We start from the raw sequence: 18,078 nt of genomic DNA on the forward strand, positions 1-18,078 counted from the left end.
GTATTTTTCTTTTCAGCCAGCGGATGAAGGCATTGGCTCCCTTTTACATTTTGTAGCCATTATTCTACAAAGCAGAGCTGCAATCTACACACAGACCTGTGAATGAATCAAAACAACGACTCTCTCATTGCCTCTCCTCCCTGGCTGAATGTAAACAGTCTCTGCTGTGTTCTTTCTTTAGAACACCCCCAGAACTTTGTGGGTTCTATGTGTACACGGTGTATAAAATGTTTATTCCTAAATAAACACACTAGCAATCAAGAAAATACAAATCCAGTGTTCTCTTCTGTTGTCTACATTGCTCTAAAATCAATAGCTATAACTGAGCTATAACTGATCTGAAGTCCGCATAAGACTCAATTTTCCTCCAACCTGAAAGTAAAGTCATAAGTGGTAGCAGATAGTAAGAGATAACTGTGCCACAGGGACCACATGTCATTTTATAAGCTGGAACCAGCTTCTTATAAAAGGCTGTTCACTTGACCAAATGGTTAAAGTGGTTATAAACCCTTACATATACCCAGTGAAGTGACTGGCTTCAGGTGACACACAGATGAAACAAATCCTCTCAGTTGTATCTTTTTTATCTGCTGTCCTCTCTTCTCTACAGCCTTCTAAAATACACAGATCAAAGGATTATTTTCAGCTCTAGCAGGCAGGGGGCAGGAATCTGACATCACTCTACACAATATAGAGCACAGAGCTGGGTGTAATCTGAGACCTGAGTGAGAGAAGGGACACACACAACTTCTACACACTGATGTAAAAAAATAAGGGCCCAAGTGGCTAGTCACCCTGCAGCAGCAATTTAACATGGCAGGAAGGGGTGTGAGACATTTTCTAGAAGTGCCGGGCATTTCACTTTTCACTACTGGCAGCAAAATGGAGCAGCAAGGGGACTGAAAGGAGGGTATGTGCAGATGGGGAGGACAAAAGTTAAATGAGCATTTCAAGGGCAAAGCAAAGGTTAAGACTGAGTGCAGCAGTCTTAAGGTGGTTGTAAAACCTAATCAGGTTTTAACCTTAATGCATTTCCTGCAAAAAGCCTGCAAAAATGTGTCCCAGTAGCAATACCCCCCCCCCACACACACACACACACACACACACACACACACACACCTCTCTCTCCCCCCAATAACTAACCCAAGTCCTCACATGATCCAGCGCTGTTTCCATCTGTAGCAGCTCTCTCCCCACTCTCACAGGGTTTGCTAAGACAGGGGGAGCCATTGGCTCTTGCTGCTGTCAATCCATTCCTGTGAGAAGTGAGTGAGGGGAGGGGCCAAGCCACACTGTGTGTGTGTGTCAATAGACACACATGGCCTAGGTTAGGATCAAGCCTTCACAAGTGCGGCCATAGCAAACAACTTGCTATAAGGGCCCTCAGAAGAGGAGTAGTCAAGCGCTTCGGCGAGGGACCCCAGAAGAGGACGTTCGGGGCCGCTCTGTAAGTAGAACACATTTTGTTGTTAAAAAAAAAAAAAGCCTGTGCAACCACTTTCATTTTAAAGTTTGGTTTACTAGCTGATGAAGGAATTTATTACTGGTCATATACAGTTGTGCTCATAAGTTTACATACTCTGGCAGAATTTATGATTTCTTGGCCATTTTTCAGAGAATACAAATGATAAAACAAAAACTTTTCACTCATGGTTAGTGTTTGGCTGAAGCCATTTATTATCAATCAACTGTGTTTAGTCTTTTTAAATCATAATGGCAACAGAAACTACCTAAATGACCCTGATCATAAGTTTACATACCCCAGTTCTTGATTCCGTGTATAGCCCCCTTTAACATCAATGACAGCTTGAAGTCTTTTGTGGTATTTGTGGATGAGGCTCTTTATATTCTCAGATGGTAAAGTTGCCTATTCCTCTTGGCAAAAAGCCTCCAGTTCCTGTAAATTCTTGGGCTGTCTTGCATGAACTGCATGTTTTGAGATCTCCCCAGAGTGGCAAAATGATATTGAGGTCAGGAGACTGAGATGGACACTCCAGAACCTTCACTTTATTCTGCTGTAGCCAATGACAGGGTCGACTTGGCCTTGTGTTTTGGATCATTCTCATGTTGGAATGTCCAAGTACGTCCCATGCGCAGCTTCCTGGCTGATGAATGCAAATGTTGCTCTAGTATTTTTTGATAACATACTGCATTCATCTTGCCATCAATTTTGACCAAATTTCCTGTGCCTTTGTAGCTCGCACATCCCCAAAACATCAGCGATCCACCTCCATGTTTCACAGTAGGAATGGTGTACCTTTCATCATAGGCCTTGTTGACTCCTCTCCAAGCGGAGCGTTTATGGTTGTGGCCAAAAAGCTCAATGTTGGTCTCATCACTCCAAATGACTTTGTGCCAGAAGGTTTGAGACTTGTCTCTGTGCTGTTTGGTGTATTGTAAGTGGGATACTTTGTGGCATTTGCATAGTAATGGATTTCTTCTGTCGACTCGACCATGCAGCCCATCTTTCTTCAAGTGCCTCCTTATTGTGCATCTTGAAACAGCCATACCACATGTTTTCAGAGAGTCCTGTATTTCACCTGAAGTTACTTGTGGGTTTTTCTTTGCATCCCAAACAATTTTCCTGGCAGTTGTGGCTGAAATTTTTAGTTGGTCTACCTGACCGTGGTTTGGTTTCAACAGAACCCCTCATTTTCCACTTCTTGATTAGAGTTTGAACACTGCTGATTAGCATTCTCAATTCCTTGGATATCTTTTTATATCTCTTTCCTGTTTTATACAGTTCAACTACCTTTTCCCACAGATCCTTTGACAATTCTTTTTGCTTTCCCCGTGACTCAGAATCCAGAAACGTCAGTGCAGCACTGGATGAAACATGCAAGGGTCTGTCAGGAGTCCAGAAACTCATTGCCCTTTTATACACACACTAATTACAAGCAAACAGATCACAGGCAAGGATGGTTACCTTTAATAGCAATCTAAACCACTTTGTGTCAACTTGTGTGCATGTTATCAGGCCAAAATCCCCAGGGTATGTAAACTTTTGATCAGGGTAATTTAGGTAGTTTTTGCTATGATTATGATTTAAAAAGAGTAAACACATTTGATTGATAATAAATGGCTTCAGCCAAACACTAACCATGAGTGAAAAAAGTTTGTGTGTTAACATTCATATTCTCTGAAAAATGGCCAAGAAGCCATAAATTCTGCCATTGTATGTAAACTTATGAGCACAACTGTATCTTTTATAGACTTCAACTGTGACTAAAGAGAGTCAATTGTAGTAAACAATCCTGAGTGTTTAATTGGCTAATAAATGGGAGGGAAATGTCAGAATACAACATCACTGTTTTATCACCACTCCCTCTCAAACTTTTATGAAATAAAACTTGATTTTCTTCCAATTTCTTTTACAATAAATGTGTGTGTATATGTGTATATATAAACATTTTTTTTTTATATTTTTCTTGGATAAGTATAAAAGATATGAATACATTGCACAAACATGGCTTTAAATGCTTTACTTTTAACTATGACAAAATGGTTTTATTTTGGATGTCTCTCAGGTAGCATGATCATGTCAACAGAGGGTCTGGGCTCTGACAGCGTGTTTTGCGTGGGAGACGATAAACACTACCGGATAAGCCGGAGCTTGGTAAAATCAGCAGAAGGAAGCACAGTGCCCCTGACAAGAGTAAAGTGCCTGGTGTCTATGACAACGCCGCATGACATTAGACTTCACGGATCATCAGTCACTCCCGCCTTTGTGGAATTTGACACTTCTCTAGAAGGCTTTGGGTAATATATTTTTTCCAGTAACTGTTCAAATGATAAAAAAAAAACTTATGATAACAGTCTCTGAGCAAGAGCTTTGGAATAAAGATGTAGAGCGTAGTATGGTGTAGTAAGTTAGAGTTGGCATACACTGTGGTGTCTAACACACACACACCAGACATCCCTTATGTTTATAAATGCAAATTTCAGATGTAGCTGTTTAAACGTATTCTGTTTCACATGCTTTTTCATACATTGGAGTACACGTGTAGGCACTGTTTGGTATGTGTTCTGCTGTTGGTTTAGCACATATCTATATAAAACAATTGTAAAAATGCAACAAAAGTGCAAACCCTGCAATAAAACCTCTATTTTTATAGTACAAAAAATGCAACTGGGTCTTTAAAGTGTATGTATAACCAATATTTTTTTTTTTTTATTTGAATGGAGTAGAAGTAGTTAAACCTTTGGCCAGTTTAATTTTTCAATCTTGAGATCCTTTAGTAGAATACTTTTTCCTGTCTTTGACATGCAACTGAAAGTGAGAAAAAGTATCTCCAAAGTTATCAGTCCATCCCTTTTTTCTTTTCCTTATTTATTTATTTATTTATTTATTTTTTGCATCGGGGTAATTTTTATTGTAAACGTTTTTTCAATTGTACAACAGAGAAACCAAACAGCAGTGCCCAGTGGGTGACTTTATTACTTAAAAAAACAAACAAAAGTAAACTAATAACAAAGTGCATGACATTGTGCCTTACATGGTATCGCCATAAGCCAGCTTACACTCCAACTGTTACACAGACATGAACACAACCGCTCATCTAAGGAATCAACATTATCAGAAACAATAAATGTCATCATTTGAGACTTTGGGAACCCTTAGCCCAATATAGATACTGCACATGACACCTAAACAGGGGAGCTCACTGATGAAACATATGTTGATTCTGTAGATGTCAACCATGGTTCCAATACTTTTTGACATTTTTTAGGACAACCCCAATGCTTATATGTCTATTCTTCCCTTCTCAGAAGAAAATTAACAGCATCTCTCCATTGTGAAAAAGTGGAAGGGGTGGATTAGCGACACTTTTGCAGTAATAATTTGAGTGGCAAATATAGAGCCCTAGTCCACAACAGGCTAAAATCAGCTGGAAGAGCTTCTTCTGGGATGATGCCCAGTATGACTGAATTAGGGTCTGTGGGGACTTTGGTAGAACAAATACTGTTAAGCGTCTGAAAAATTGTGGAACTGTAGTGGTGAAGTTTGGGACAACAAGTTGATCCCTTTTTAGACATTTTTTTCCAGAACAGGTGTTCCCATTGGATGATTAACCTTCACCTCCTGTTTTGGTCAAAACTATAACATTTCTGTCCCATGGACTAAAATCACAGGACGAAGAAAGGGTGAAACTTCCCAGGACAGAAACACAGAAAAGAATAGACAGAGGTTTGAATGCTTCACCATTCTTTCCAAAATAGGGAAGTAAAGTTTTTAGTATACAGACTCTTTTTAAATGTCATTGGTCCATGCATGCTTAAAGCTGAACTCAAGCTTTACTGTCTTCCACAATTTTAGGGGCTCTTTTAGTTCTCAGTTTTTTCAATCCTGAAGGTTCAGCTTCATGTGTAGGCATTCTCATAGCTTCCTGTTTTAAGAAAGCTAGGTACAGCACCCTGCTGGCCCTTGTCACCATCATTGCAAGCTCAGAGACCTAGTGATGCCACTGGGTTTATAAATAAAGCGGTTGGAAGCAAAAAAAAAAACACCTGCAAGGCAATGGCATAATGTGCTAGTATGCATCGCATACTAGCACATTATGAAATACTCACCTTGGAACAAAGCTCTCCAGCTCTCTACTGTCACCGCTGAGAGGGCTGACATCTTCCCTCTGTCTTTCTTCCCGGTCCGCACGCTCTGGCTATGTGATTGGCTGGAGCCATGATGACATCACTCCCGGGAGCCCTTGGTTTCGGCATGAAGCTCTAAAGTTCCGGCAAGATATGCTGGACCTACAGAGCGCATGCGCTGGTGACGTAACTGGCTGCATCCAGGGTGAATATCTCCAAAAAGGTGCATGTTTAGGTGATACTAATTTTACCTACAGTTAAACCTTATAATAGGCTTGCCTGTAGGTAAAAATTACCAAGCGGGCTTTACTACGGCTTTAACTATGTAATAAAAATAGGTTTTATTTAATCATTTCATTGACATGTTGATGGGGGTGGAGTACACAAGGTAGGAAAAATATAAACAGATTACACTTCAGCATACATTTTTAAATAAATGATACATTCCTGTTACCATAATAGTTTGCTGAATTACAGCCTTCTGTATTCAATAAGGGCTGTGTCTGCTCCACCTCACAGATTAAATACTATGACTCAAAGATCTTTCAGCAGTTGAAGTCTTTACAAACTTCTGACCACCACTTGCTTTGAAAGTAGCACTAGCAGAAAACTTTGAGCTTAGCAAACATTCTACAGCAGGTTAAGAAAGCTTTGAAGGGCCTTCCTAATCAGTTTTCTCCTCCTTGTTCAATATGACAGGGTAAACTGAATAACGTGACTCTTACTGACCAGATCGACTATATAGGAAAGATTTTCTCTTAGTTATCTTGGTAAAAGATGGCCAATTTGTTCTAAAGCTGAATCTCTACTACAGTTTGATGCATGATGGTGTGTTCAAGGTTGTCTTCACAGATGATGGAAACCCATTTGTCTACCAAAGTCTAAGTTTCCAGCTACAACAATAATGGCTCCATTCCTCACACTACTCATTATTATTAATTGAAATTTGATTAATTACATTTACGGAGCGCGTTCCTGAGTATAAAATTTGAGTTACACAATGGAATCTTTAAGTTTTATAGCACGAATATATATAAAAATAAACCTATACAATAAATGAGCCTAAAGTCAAAATATTGACAACTTTGCTGAAATGGTCTCTCTCCAGATCTGAATGGCATTGCTTCATTGAAATTTCTCGTCTGCTTCCGAAGGCTAGTTTATATGAGGCAGTAAGGCAAACCGAAGTATCAGAGAAGCCATGACTTGTTTGATGTTTTATGATTTAGAAAATGGATAAGCATGTTAGGACACTAATTTTATTTGAGAGTAGCAAAGGTAACGGTGGACCTAAAGTCCGCGACCACCCTTAGGTCTTCAGTTGCGTTAACAGAACTTGAGGCTGCTTTGCTACATGTACTTTTATTTATTTTCTATTTTTCAGCATCGCCTAGATTTTAGAATGAAATTCATTTTTTTTTTTTACTTTTTTTTCCAGTATATTTAGTATAACCCTTCTTTATTGAATATGTATTGTAAAGGATCATAGCTATTATACTTCCTAGGTACCTATTCATTAATTTACAGAAGGATATCTCTTATTTTTTTTACTCTTGTAGGAAAAAACTGTTAAACTTTTTTCTTTACTAAATAACAATACTTATTGTTTTATCAGTTCAGGAATTTTTACCATGTGTTTTTCTTTTTAAATAGGTGCCTTTTCTTGCCAAGTTTGGCTCCTCACAATGCACCAACTAGTAATGCAGTTACGACAGGTCTTGTTGATGGAGCTGTTGTCAGTGGCATTGGAACAGGTATGAAACGGTTTCTAAAAATGTGTGGATATTAAAGCCTAATTCTAGCCAAAACTTTTTTTTGTTTATTATTATTATTACTATTATTATTATTATTATTTTTTTTTTTTTTTTTGGATTGAGCAGGGAAGGACCAGGTAGCAAGTGTCATGTCAGAAACATCTCTCATGGGGTCAGAGATGGCTACAAAAAATGATTTTATTATGTAGAGTAGGGTCAGGGCCGTCTTTAAGGCAGGGCAAAAGGGGCAGGTGCCCTGGGCCCTGTCATTGTTGTAGGCCCCAAAAGCAGCTGCCTCATACTTGTCAACTATCCCAGTTTAAATTCCCTTGTCCCTTGAGGTTTTAGTCCTGTGCTGTGTCCTGATATCTCAGTGTGAAGTGTTGCTCAGCTCTGCCCTATTGTGTATGGGTGACTCACCTGCAGACCCTGTGTTTACATGTTAATAACCGGCGTTCATATGTAAATAGTGACGGTCGGCAGCATTGATCTGTAAATGAAGGCGGCATTCATATGTATATTTTGCCCCCCTGAGGTCATATCCACTATCACCTATACTGAATGCTGCCCACTGGGGAGGTAAAGAGGCATGCTTGAAAGTCCTGCCTACAACTGTGGTCATTAAGCCTAACATCTGCCTGTTCTGCAAAGGTAAGCAAATTGGTGGGGGGTAGAGGGATGGTGTGGGGTGTGCAGAGGTAGGCAGAGAAGGAATTACACTTTGGGGTGCACAGGTGAGCAAGGAGGGGATGTATGGAGGTAAGGAAGGTGGGTGCAAAGATGAGCAGAGGAGGTAGGTACAATTAAAGGGGTGGAGGGTTAGAGTGCATAGGATAGGGGGGAGGCTTGGGTTGCAGAGGTTAGCATGGGTTTTAGGATGCAAAGGTGTGCTGACAGGGTGGATAAAGATGTAGGTCATGTGTAGGGCAGCCCATTCATTTCAATGGGATTCTCTAAGCTCTACAAATGCCGAAGAAAGTCCCAAACCCTTTTTCAAAATCACACAGTTGCATAGGACATATCAGCAAATGTGTGAGAGTGTCATTAACAATTAATGGCACTGCTGTGTATCTGCTATAGGGCAGCATGTTTCTGCGGTGTCGGGAAATTGATTTTGCATGCGTTCCCGACACACGCAAATGTGAACACAGGCTAAATGTCTCAGTTACATTGGGGGTCAGTGTAAATCTTCTCATTACATTGCTGCTTGGTGTAGAATCCTTTCATTCACACTAGTGGCCAGTGTGAATGTTCCCCTTACATTGGTGGTCAGTGTAAATCCCTCCTTACATTGGTGGTGGTTACTGTGAATGCTTTTATGAGTTGAGAGGTATCTTAATATAGCGCGGTCTTACCCCGAAAGTTCCTGACGCGCTTGGCGGAGTCAAGTTCTATTACATTAGTGGTCAGTGTAAACCCCTATTACATTGGTGGCCAGTGTTGAAACTCCTCTTTATATTGGTAGTTGGTAAAAAAAATCAGCATTGCCATTGATCACACCCTCCCCTCCCCCCCAGCACTGCCACTGATCCCAGGAGTTCTAGGATACCTAGGAGTTTTCCGTCTATTGATGGGTCTGCTCACCTCCCCATGTTGTACAGGCAGTGAGGAGATGATGTGCTGTAACCTCTAGCAACCAGTCAGTAAGCGGTAATGATATGCTGTAACCTCTGACAACCAATTGCATTTGCTGCTTGATCTGATACAGTAAACTGATTTTGAGTCTAGATGCTATGTATTGTATGTCTCAGAGCAGGTGGAGAGCGAAATTGCATGGGGGGGGGGCAAGAAAAGTTTTGCCCAGGGTCCAATCGATATTAAAGACGGCCCTGAGTAGGATGGGTTTAGAACCTTTTTTCCTGACAGCAGCAGTTGCCTACATTTTTTGTTATATTTATGCCAGGTCCACTTTAATTTTACGAATAATTTGATAACTTTCTGGAATGTCTTCATTTTCATTTGTGTTGATGTATGAGTGGTGCAGTTTATATATTTGTTTGAAGCTGTGCATTTGGTTTGCTACGTAAAAAAAAAAAAAAGTAGGTTTGCTACAAATATATAAATTGTGATCCAAGATCAATACAATTTTATGTTTTTTTTCTTTTTTTTTTGTAGGTGAAAGGCTTTTCCCTCCGCCTTCAGGTTTAACCTATTCCACCTGGTTTTGTATTGAGCATTTTAGCACAGCGCCAAATAATCACCCTGTTAGACTTCTTACTGTTGTAAGACGAGCAAACTCCTCTGAGCATCACTACATATGTCTTGCCATTGTCCTCTCTGCAAAAGATAAGTCCCTCATCGTGTCTACTAAGGAGGAACTTCTTCAGAACTATGGTAAATATCCAGCTCTTTCCAAAGCTGTTGGGTTACTTAGCATTGTTGTAATGTGCCCTAATGGGCTGCAAATAAAATATTTCTTTGACATGGGAAAGAACCAATATTGGATCAGATCTGTCTATGTTTTGTTCTACCAGGAAAGTCATCTGTTAATGTTATTTCTGTTGCATGGCTAAAATTTGTGCTCAAAGACTTTTATGTTACATTGTATAAATAAAAAGACTGATTATTTTCTTTTGCCAGGAAATGTTATAAGTTTAATTTGTCTGAGCTCACAGAGTAAATCAATTTATTGTCTGTACAAAACTACACCAAGTTTTTGTACAGGAAAAATGTATTTACTCTTAGTAGTAAAAATTTGCACAAAGGTCTCTTATTTTGTTTGTTATAGTGTTTCATGACCATTAGTTGGATGTAATCAATTAAGCGTCAGTAATTCGAGTACTAGTTGCCAAATGTACCAATTAAAGGATAGAGGACCTTTATGCCACTCCTAAAAACCTGGAACAATGTCCTTCTTCTGTTTTGGCACTGCAGTTTTATCATTTTAATTTCACCATGGATTCACAAAATTTTAATGGCAATTTTTGAGAATCTAAAGCCAGAAGTAAAGATTTCTTGAATAGCAACCATCAAAGAAAGTGCTGAATGGAGCAAAATGTATACTTGTGATGGTTATAATGTGATTTTTTTTTTAATATTATTTTTTGTATTTTTTATCTGATTTAAAAGAGGCACTTTTACAAAAACAGGGTAATAAAATACATGGCAACAGCTATTTTTACACCACTTATTGCTGCCATTTTGCAACAGTCTGTTACTGTTCCCCTTTTTAACCCACTCACCTTTCTGTTTATTTTCTGGCCTGGTTTTCACAGCTTTATATTTTGCTGCTGTAGACCTTAGTCATAAAAACAGGAAATTCAGGTGGCTTGGATTTGCTGTCTGTTATAAATCGGTCACGTAAAAAAGCCATAGTAAATGGACAGGCCGCAGGTGGGCTACACAAGAATTTTTACAGTATTAAGACCCCATTGGAATAGGACCCACCCAGCAGTTGTAAAGACCATGACATTTGGGCAAAGCTGGTCAATTTGGTGGAGACCTCACCTCTGGAATCCCCAGCATGTGAATCAATTTCAATGCATTGAACTGAGATGAACCCTTACAGCCCGAACAAGCAGAGTTTTCTACAAGCGTAATCCTGTAAAGCCCCTTTTCCTCAGACCAGCTTTTCTCTGCATGTAGTATCTTCTGCACACTGTTGGTGGTGGACCAGCTATGAATAATTTATTTCTGAAGGCTATATTGTGGCTCTTCTATGCAATTCCCTGCTAAATGATTGAGTTAGCTGAAAGGAACCTTTAAATTAATCTGTGTATTGTGTAGATGTATTTGTTGAATTCTTGTTGTAGATATTGGGACTAGTGGCATACTTTATTCCCTACCAGGAAAAAGACTACTGTGCCACTTTGACTTACTATTTCATGTAAGAATAGATATTGAATAGGTTTGTGGCTAAACCCAAATTCATACTTGAATTGATATGTTTGACATTCTTCTACTCCAGTGGATGACTTCAGTGAAGAATCTTCTTTCTATGAGATTCTGCCATGTTGTGCCAGATTCCGTTGTGGTGAGCTGATAATGGAAGGCCAGTGGCATCATCTAGTTCTTGTGATGAGTAAAGGCATGCTGAAAAATAGCACTGCAGCTTTATATCTAGATGGGCAACTAGTCAATACAGTAAAGGTAAGTGGTGTTTCACTTTTATCTAAAAGTTCTTAAATGTCAACAAACCACAAGGTCCAGAATAAAATGGCCTTGGTTACTGATTACTCCCCTATTTGTCAAGAAACAATGAGTCATATTTTCACCTATTTAAATGATACATGAAATACTTGTGAAATATGAACATCCTGTGTAAGCTTCAGAGTTTTCAGTGTAATTAGGTTGGGGAAATGTTGATGGAAATGTTTAACTTTGGTTTTAAGTATTTCTAATAAATGTGTTGATTTTAATGTGGAGGGAAATAACACTGTATGGGTACAGTTAAATGTTTGGTAATGAATAGAATGATATTATTGGTCTTGGTCAGAAGTTAGTATACCTATAAGCATGATGATCAAAACAAAATAATCTATCCTTTTTTTTTTTTTTTTTATTCACTCTTAAACTAGGTATGCATGTTTTGAAATTTAGCTGATTCACCAAGAACCAACCAAATTTTGATCCTTGTGTATCTGTCTCTGTTAAACAGAAAGCGATCGTTAGACTGACCTCTGTCGAACAATCCTGCTGGAAAACAGCATTTTATCAGTCATTGCAGCCAATGGCTGCAGCGTTGATCAGTGTATTTTGACTCCGTGTTGATTCTGTTCAGGGTATTCTGACAGCAGAGTCCCACTGACAGAATAAAATAGTACAATGGGGAAGATCCCTGCATCCACAGTGCCTGTGTGGATGCAGGGATCTGTAAGGTTTTTTCATTCAATCCGCTGGTTGAATGAAAACACACTCAGTGTATACATAGCTTAATCCTCTTGCTCTATGCTTGAAGTGGTTCTAAAGGCAGAAGGTTTTTTTTTTATCTTAATACATTCTATGCATTAAGATAAAAAACTTTTTGTGTGCAGCAACCCCCTCTCAATCCAGCGATGTTGCACAAGAGCCTCGGCTGTCTGGGACTGTCCCTCCTGATTGGCTGAGACACAACAGCTCGTGCCATTGGCTCCCTCTGCTGTCAATTAACCACTAGCCGACCAGCGCACGACGATGTACGTCGGTACAATGGCACGGCTGGGCAAATGGGCGTACAGGTACTTCCCCTTTAAATCACGGCATTGTGGGCGCGTGCGTACTCCGTGACCGTGCCCGTGAGTCCCACGGACTCTGTCCGCGGGGGTCCCGCGATCGTGTCACGGAACGGAAGTACGGGGAGATGCCTTTGTTAACAATGCATTTCCCTGTTCTGCCTAGTGACATGACAGAGATCACTGCTCCCTGTCATTGGGAGCAGTGATCGCTGTCAGATCAGTGGTAGCCCACCCCCCCACAGTTAGAACACCTCCCTAGGACACACTTAACCCCTTGATCGCCCCCTGGTGTTTAACCCCTTCCCTGCCAGTGTCATTTACATAGTAATCAGTGCATTTTTATAGCACTGATCGCTGTATAAATGACAATGGTCCCAAAATAGTGTCAAAAGTGTCCGATGTGTCCACCATAATGTCGCAGTCACGATATAAAAATCGCAGATCGCCGCCATTACTAATAAAAAAAAAATGAATAATAAAAATGCCATAAACTTATCCCCTATTTTGTAGACGCTATAACTTTTGCGAAAAACAAACAATATACGCTTATAGCGATTTTATACCAAAAATATGTAGAAGAATACAAGAAGAAAGAAGAAGACATTTTTTTCAAAATTTTCTCTCTTTTTGTTTATAGCGCAAAAAAATAAAAACCGCAGAGGTGATCAAATACCACCAAAAGAAAGCTCTATTTGTGGGGAAAAAAGGACGTCAATTTTGTTTGGGTGCAAGGTCGCACGACCGCGCAATTGTCAGTTAAAGCGACGCAGTGCCGTATCGTAAAAAGTGCTCTGGTCAGGAAGGGGGTAAATCCTTCCGGGGCTGAAGTGGTTAAAATCAGTGAGCCAATGAGGGAAGAGGGGGCAGGGCCGAGCCGCGGCTCCATGTCTGAATGGACACGCAGAGCAGCGGCTTGGCTCGTGTACCCCCATAGCAAGCTGCTTTCTGTGGGGGCACTCGGCAGGAGAGAGGGGATAGGAGCACCGGCGAGGGGCCCAAAGAAGAGGAGGATCTGGGCTGCTCTGTGCAAAACCACTGCACAGAGCAGGCAAGTATAACACGTTTGTTATTTTTAAACAAAAAAAAAAACAAGACTTTAATGTCACTTTAAGCCCCAGTAGGAGGTGTAACATGCTAGAGGGAGAATCCTAGGTGGAGTGTCCCTGGAGGAGTGAGCACTTGCGAGCTGGAGATTGCAGAGGTCTTGAGAGTGACTTAGGCCTGGTTCACACTAGCTGCGGACATGACTCACAGCACAGTGTCCGAGGTGTCCCTGTTCTCCATTTCAGGCGTGAATCAAGTCTGAATTTTTGCCTGAATTTGCACCTGAAACAGAGCCAAAGACGCACAGGCCCCTTGTCAAATGTGGAACGCAGCCGTCCCATAGGTGGGTGAACTGGCACCATTGAGAGTCGGTCACACTCTGCTGTCATGCGAATTGGATGCGGAGAAATTTGCATCAGTGTAAACGCAGCCTTAATCTTTTGTGTGCAACCTATTTATATGCTTGTGCTCCATACCTGATTTGAAGCACAGAAGGATCTCAACAAAATGACAACATGAGGAGTTAAGCGACAAACTCATTTTATGTAAAAAACATATTATGTTTATGTTAAAAAAAAAAAAAAAATTAGGACTACTCAATATTATTACTCCTTATTGATTAAATGGAATAAAGTTGGGCAAAACAGAGATGAAGGATTTTAGGATAATGGTTACCATAAGCTTAGCAGCACCACTCACCAGTTGCATTTTTCTTTAGAATCTGTTTAAGAAAGGATTCTTAACAGTAGGAATAGCTGAGTTGTAAAATGCTTTTGCCTCATCCGGTAGTAATTTGAAAAAAATAATGGAATTTAAAATAGAAAAGTTCTGTTTTCTACCCCTTGCTAAAGCTCATTAGCTTAGCTTAAAAATAAGGAAGAATTGTCCTCCCCTGCATGTTAGATGCGATGCCTTATCTAAATTGTTATAATCATTTTGTGAGAGCCATTTCTAATTTTCAAAATAAAGAGGACTGGATAATGGTCATGCAATTTCCACAGGTTGGTTTGAATTTCCTTCCTCTGGACAAAATCTGCAGTTGCTAGAATTTGAACTTTATGGAGTTGAGCCTTTTTTTCATCCTTCTTAAAAATATAACTATAAATAACACAACTGGCTTCATTTATCAAAGAGCCCAGAGAAAGCATTGTCTGCTCCTATGTTGCTATATAATAACTAATTGGATTCATTGTTCACACTATGAAAAAAATTAAAAATAAATCTTACTGGTTGCTATGGGGAGAGGAATTCTCAGCCAGTTCTTCCCACACATTGATAAATGAGATAAGAGGCCAATTTATTATGTTTTTTTATTTAAACTTGTTTTGTATCAATGGTGGTTATTTGTTAAATGAAACTATGAATACCAAGTTCTATTTGCTAAAATAATGGGATATTCAGTTCTGTCTATATTTGTTACAAACAAGTCATTAAAATTAAGCCTGTCCTAAATGTTTTGCTTCTACTTTTTTTCCTGACAAATATCGAATTTTGTATGGCTTTTAATGTAATCTGATCAGACCATTTTATTTGTATCAATACAGCTACACTATGTTCATAGCACCCCAGGGGGATCTGGCTCAGTCAATCCACCAGTGGTTAGCACAGTCTATACTTACATTGGCACTCCACCAGCTCAACGGCAGCTTTCTTCACTGGTGTGGCGCCTTGGACCAACTCACTTTTTGGAGGAAGTCTTGACAGCTGCAAGTGTTGGTGTTATATATGAACTGGGACCAAATTATGTTGGAAGCTTTCAGGCAGTTTGCTCTCCATGTAAGTGTTTGAAATATTCTTTAATTCTGATTAAAAATGCATTGCCCTCATGTATTTATATTTTGTGAAGTACATGATTGTATAGTTATGTATATTTGTCCCCATGAACAAATATTATCATGTTACAAATCGTGGTGTAGGGATGAGGTTTTTTTTATGTATTTTTATGCAGTATTTTTCTTTTGTACTTTGTAGATGGAACAATTCTGCCATCTTGATTCATATCTATATTTGTGACAGAAATCTGTCTGCGCTAGTGTTTGTGCGTGGTTGGTAGTTGTGGGTATGAATACGGGTATCTTTAGCTGAGTCCTGCAAGCAGCATCTTTTTGGGCGGTGCAGAAGTGGCTCCTCCACCGCCCCTGCCATTGAAAACAATGGGCACCACTGTCAAAGCGCATGCAAAGCGCTTCGGCAGCTGCGCTTTGCAGGAGCTTTTAAACCTTTTTCTTTCTCGAACATCACGGGACACAGAGCCACAGTAATTACTGATGGGTTATATAGGTATCACTGGTGATTGGACACTGGCACACCCTATCAGGAAGTTCAACCCCCTATATAATCCCTCCCCCTTGCAGGGATACCTCAGTTTTTACGCCAGTGTCTTAGGTGATGGACGTGTAAAGATGTCCTGTGCTGAGCTCCAAAGGGAATATCCTAAGATCCTATACTGGGGCAAGCCAGGCGAACCGGATCCATTCAAAGTGTCTTTTCATGGCCGAATTGAATGGTACCCGGGCCTCGTGTCCGAAGAAACGAGGTTTTACCTGTAATGCTTCTCTTTTTAGAGAGCTGGACCCCGCAGATCAGAAAATGGCTTTAAACTTCCTAATTTCTGGCGAGGTGCTTTACGGTCCCAGAACTGTTGGATCCCCCTACTGATGGGGGCCCCAGTCTCTGACGGTTTTTTCAAACGGAGCCCACCGTGAGAGGTGAAGATTGGGTCTGTGTAAACAGCACCCTGTGGCTGGATAAGGTAAGAGGAGATTCCACAGAATTTTTGAGTTCTAGTGGCTTTTCTCCTTTAAGGTAAATGCATGCTATGCCTATTGTGACCACCGGGGGCTGCCAAGAGCACAAACCTACACATGCTGACTCTGTCTCAGGTGTTGTAATCGCTGTTTATGTCCCAGCATCTCAAGCAGGCTGCAAACAGGTAAGGTGGAAAGGGGGATTTCTCATGTTTGAATGTTCCCCCCCAGGCTAGAGAGGGGCCACAGGGGTCTAGAAAGTGGTTATACCACCCGGGCTCTGCGGCCTAATGGCCACCATCTCTCAAGATAGCCGTTCAGGCAGATCTTGTTACCAGCCTCCCTCCCTCCCCCCCCCCATCCCCAGCCTTTCTCCGGAAGCATGACAGGAGAGTCGGCAGCGCGGGAAGCGCTCGTTTTTTTCAAAACTTGAGGGGGGGCGGTAGAGGAGGGGGCGGGACGTCAGCACAGGTGCTTAGACTCCCACTCAGGCCAGCTGCAGGCTATTAGAGGCACTCTGTACAGGTGCACTCAGCCTTCTGAGAGACACAGAGCTGACGGTCGCATGTAAGGTGGGACACAGGCATTCTCCTAGGCAGCATTTACTGAAGTAACACCAGACTGAGCATTGGGTAGCAAGGCTTTTAGCCAGACTACATCGCTCAGCGGGCAGTGTTCATTTGTATACCTCACACCTTGTTGCTTTGCACTATGGGTAGAAGAGGTTCAAGCACCCCAGGAACCAGAGACGCTAGGGGATCTCGTTCAGGTTCTGAGGGCCCCCTGTCGGCAGCATCCTCCCCCCTAAAGATGGGCCAGGGAGAGCCATCGGGGTCAGGGGCTACACCTGCTTCTGGCACTTCAGCCCCTGTATATATTACACAAGAGGTTTTTTCCTCAACCATTAATGGTCTAGAGGAAAGATTAATGGCCGTGATTATGTCTTCACTCAGTGGAAGAAAACGCACTAGGCTTTCCTCTGTTCCCCAAGACCCTCAGACAGAGGAGCTCTGGGATAAAGGAGATGAATCCCTTTCAGAGGATCGGGATGGGATGGATGATTCCTCTTCGGAGGATTCAGGTGGAGAGGGACCCTCTGCGACTTCCCAAGAGGAGAAAGTCTTAGTGCAGATCCTCACTGGATTGGTCCGCTCCACATTTAAGTTGCCCATACCTGAAACTGCTAAAGAATCCTCTTCTGCTTTGGGGTCACTGAAACCTTTCCAAGCAGCACATGCTTTTCCTGTTCATACTTTACTTGAAAAGCTTATTTATTCTGAGTGGGATCACCCAGACAAACGTTTTTTTCCGCCGAGAAAGTTTTCAACACTTTATCCGATGGAAGAAAAGTTTATTAAAATGTGGGGAATACCGGCTATTGATGCCGCCATTTCCTCCGTAAATAATAGCCTGACTTGTCCTGTAGACAATGCTCAGATGCTCAGGGATCCTGTAGATAAAAGGATGGAATCCCTATTGAAGAATGTTTTCTCCTTAGCAGGATCAGTGGCCCAACCTGCAGTAGCAGCGATTGGAGTCTGTCAATACTTAAGAGACCATGTTAAGCAGGTCATCAAAGTATTACCTGAACAGCAGGCCCAGGGGTTTGCTAACCTTCCAGCGGCCTTATGCTTTGTGGTTGACGCCATTAGAGATTCTATCGTGCAAACCTCCCGTCTTTCACTGGGGTTGGTGCATATACGTAGAATCCTATGGTTGAAAAATTGGTCAGCCGAAGCACCATGTAAGAAGCTACTGGCTGGGTTTCCATTTCGTGGTGCAAGGTTGTTT

At 41.1% G+C, this 18,078-nt stretch overlaps 1 protein-coding gene across 4 annotated transcripts in view; it reads left to right on the forward strand.

Annotated features, from left to right (window-relative positions):
• The window catches only part of WDFY3 (WD repeat and FYVE domain containing 3), a 370,646-nt gene that overhangs the window by 215,746 nt on the left and 136,822 nt on the right, over positions 1-18,078 (forward strand). For all 4 annotated transcript variants that reach the window (XM_073600175.1, XM_073600184.1, XM_073600201.1 and 1 more), the window contains 5 exons: positions 3,528-3,759; positions 7,243-7,343; positions 9,459-9,677; positions 11,251-11,432; positions 15,085-15,316. In XM_073600175.1, coding sequence (XP_073456276.1) covers positions 3,528-3,759; positions 7,243-7,343; positions 9,459-9,677; positions 11,251-11,432; positions 15,085-15,316 — 966 coding nt within the window. The remainder of the gene's footprint in view (positions 1-3,527; positions 3,760-7,242; positions 7,344-9,458; positions 9,678-11,250; positions 11,433-15,084; positions 15,317-18,078) is intronic.

This window comes from Aquarana catesbeiana, linkage group LG01, assembly GCF_042186555.1.
Source record: "Aquarana catesbeiana isolate 2022-GZ linkage group LG01, ASM4218655v1, whole genome shotgun sequence".
In the NCBI taxonomy this organism is placed as follows: Eukaryota; Metazoa; Chordata; class Amphibia; order Anura; family Ranidae; genus Aquarana; species Aquarana catesbeiana.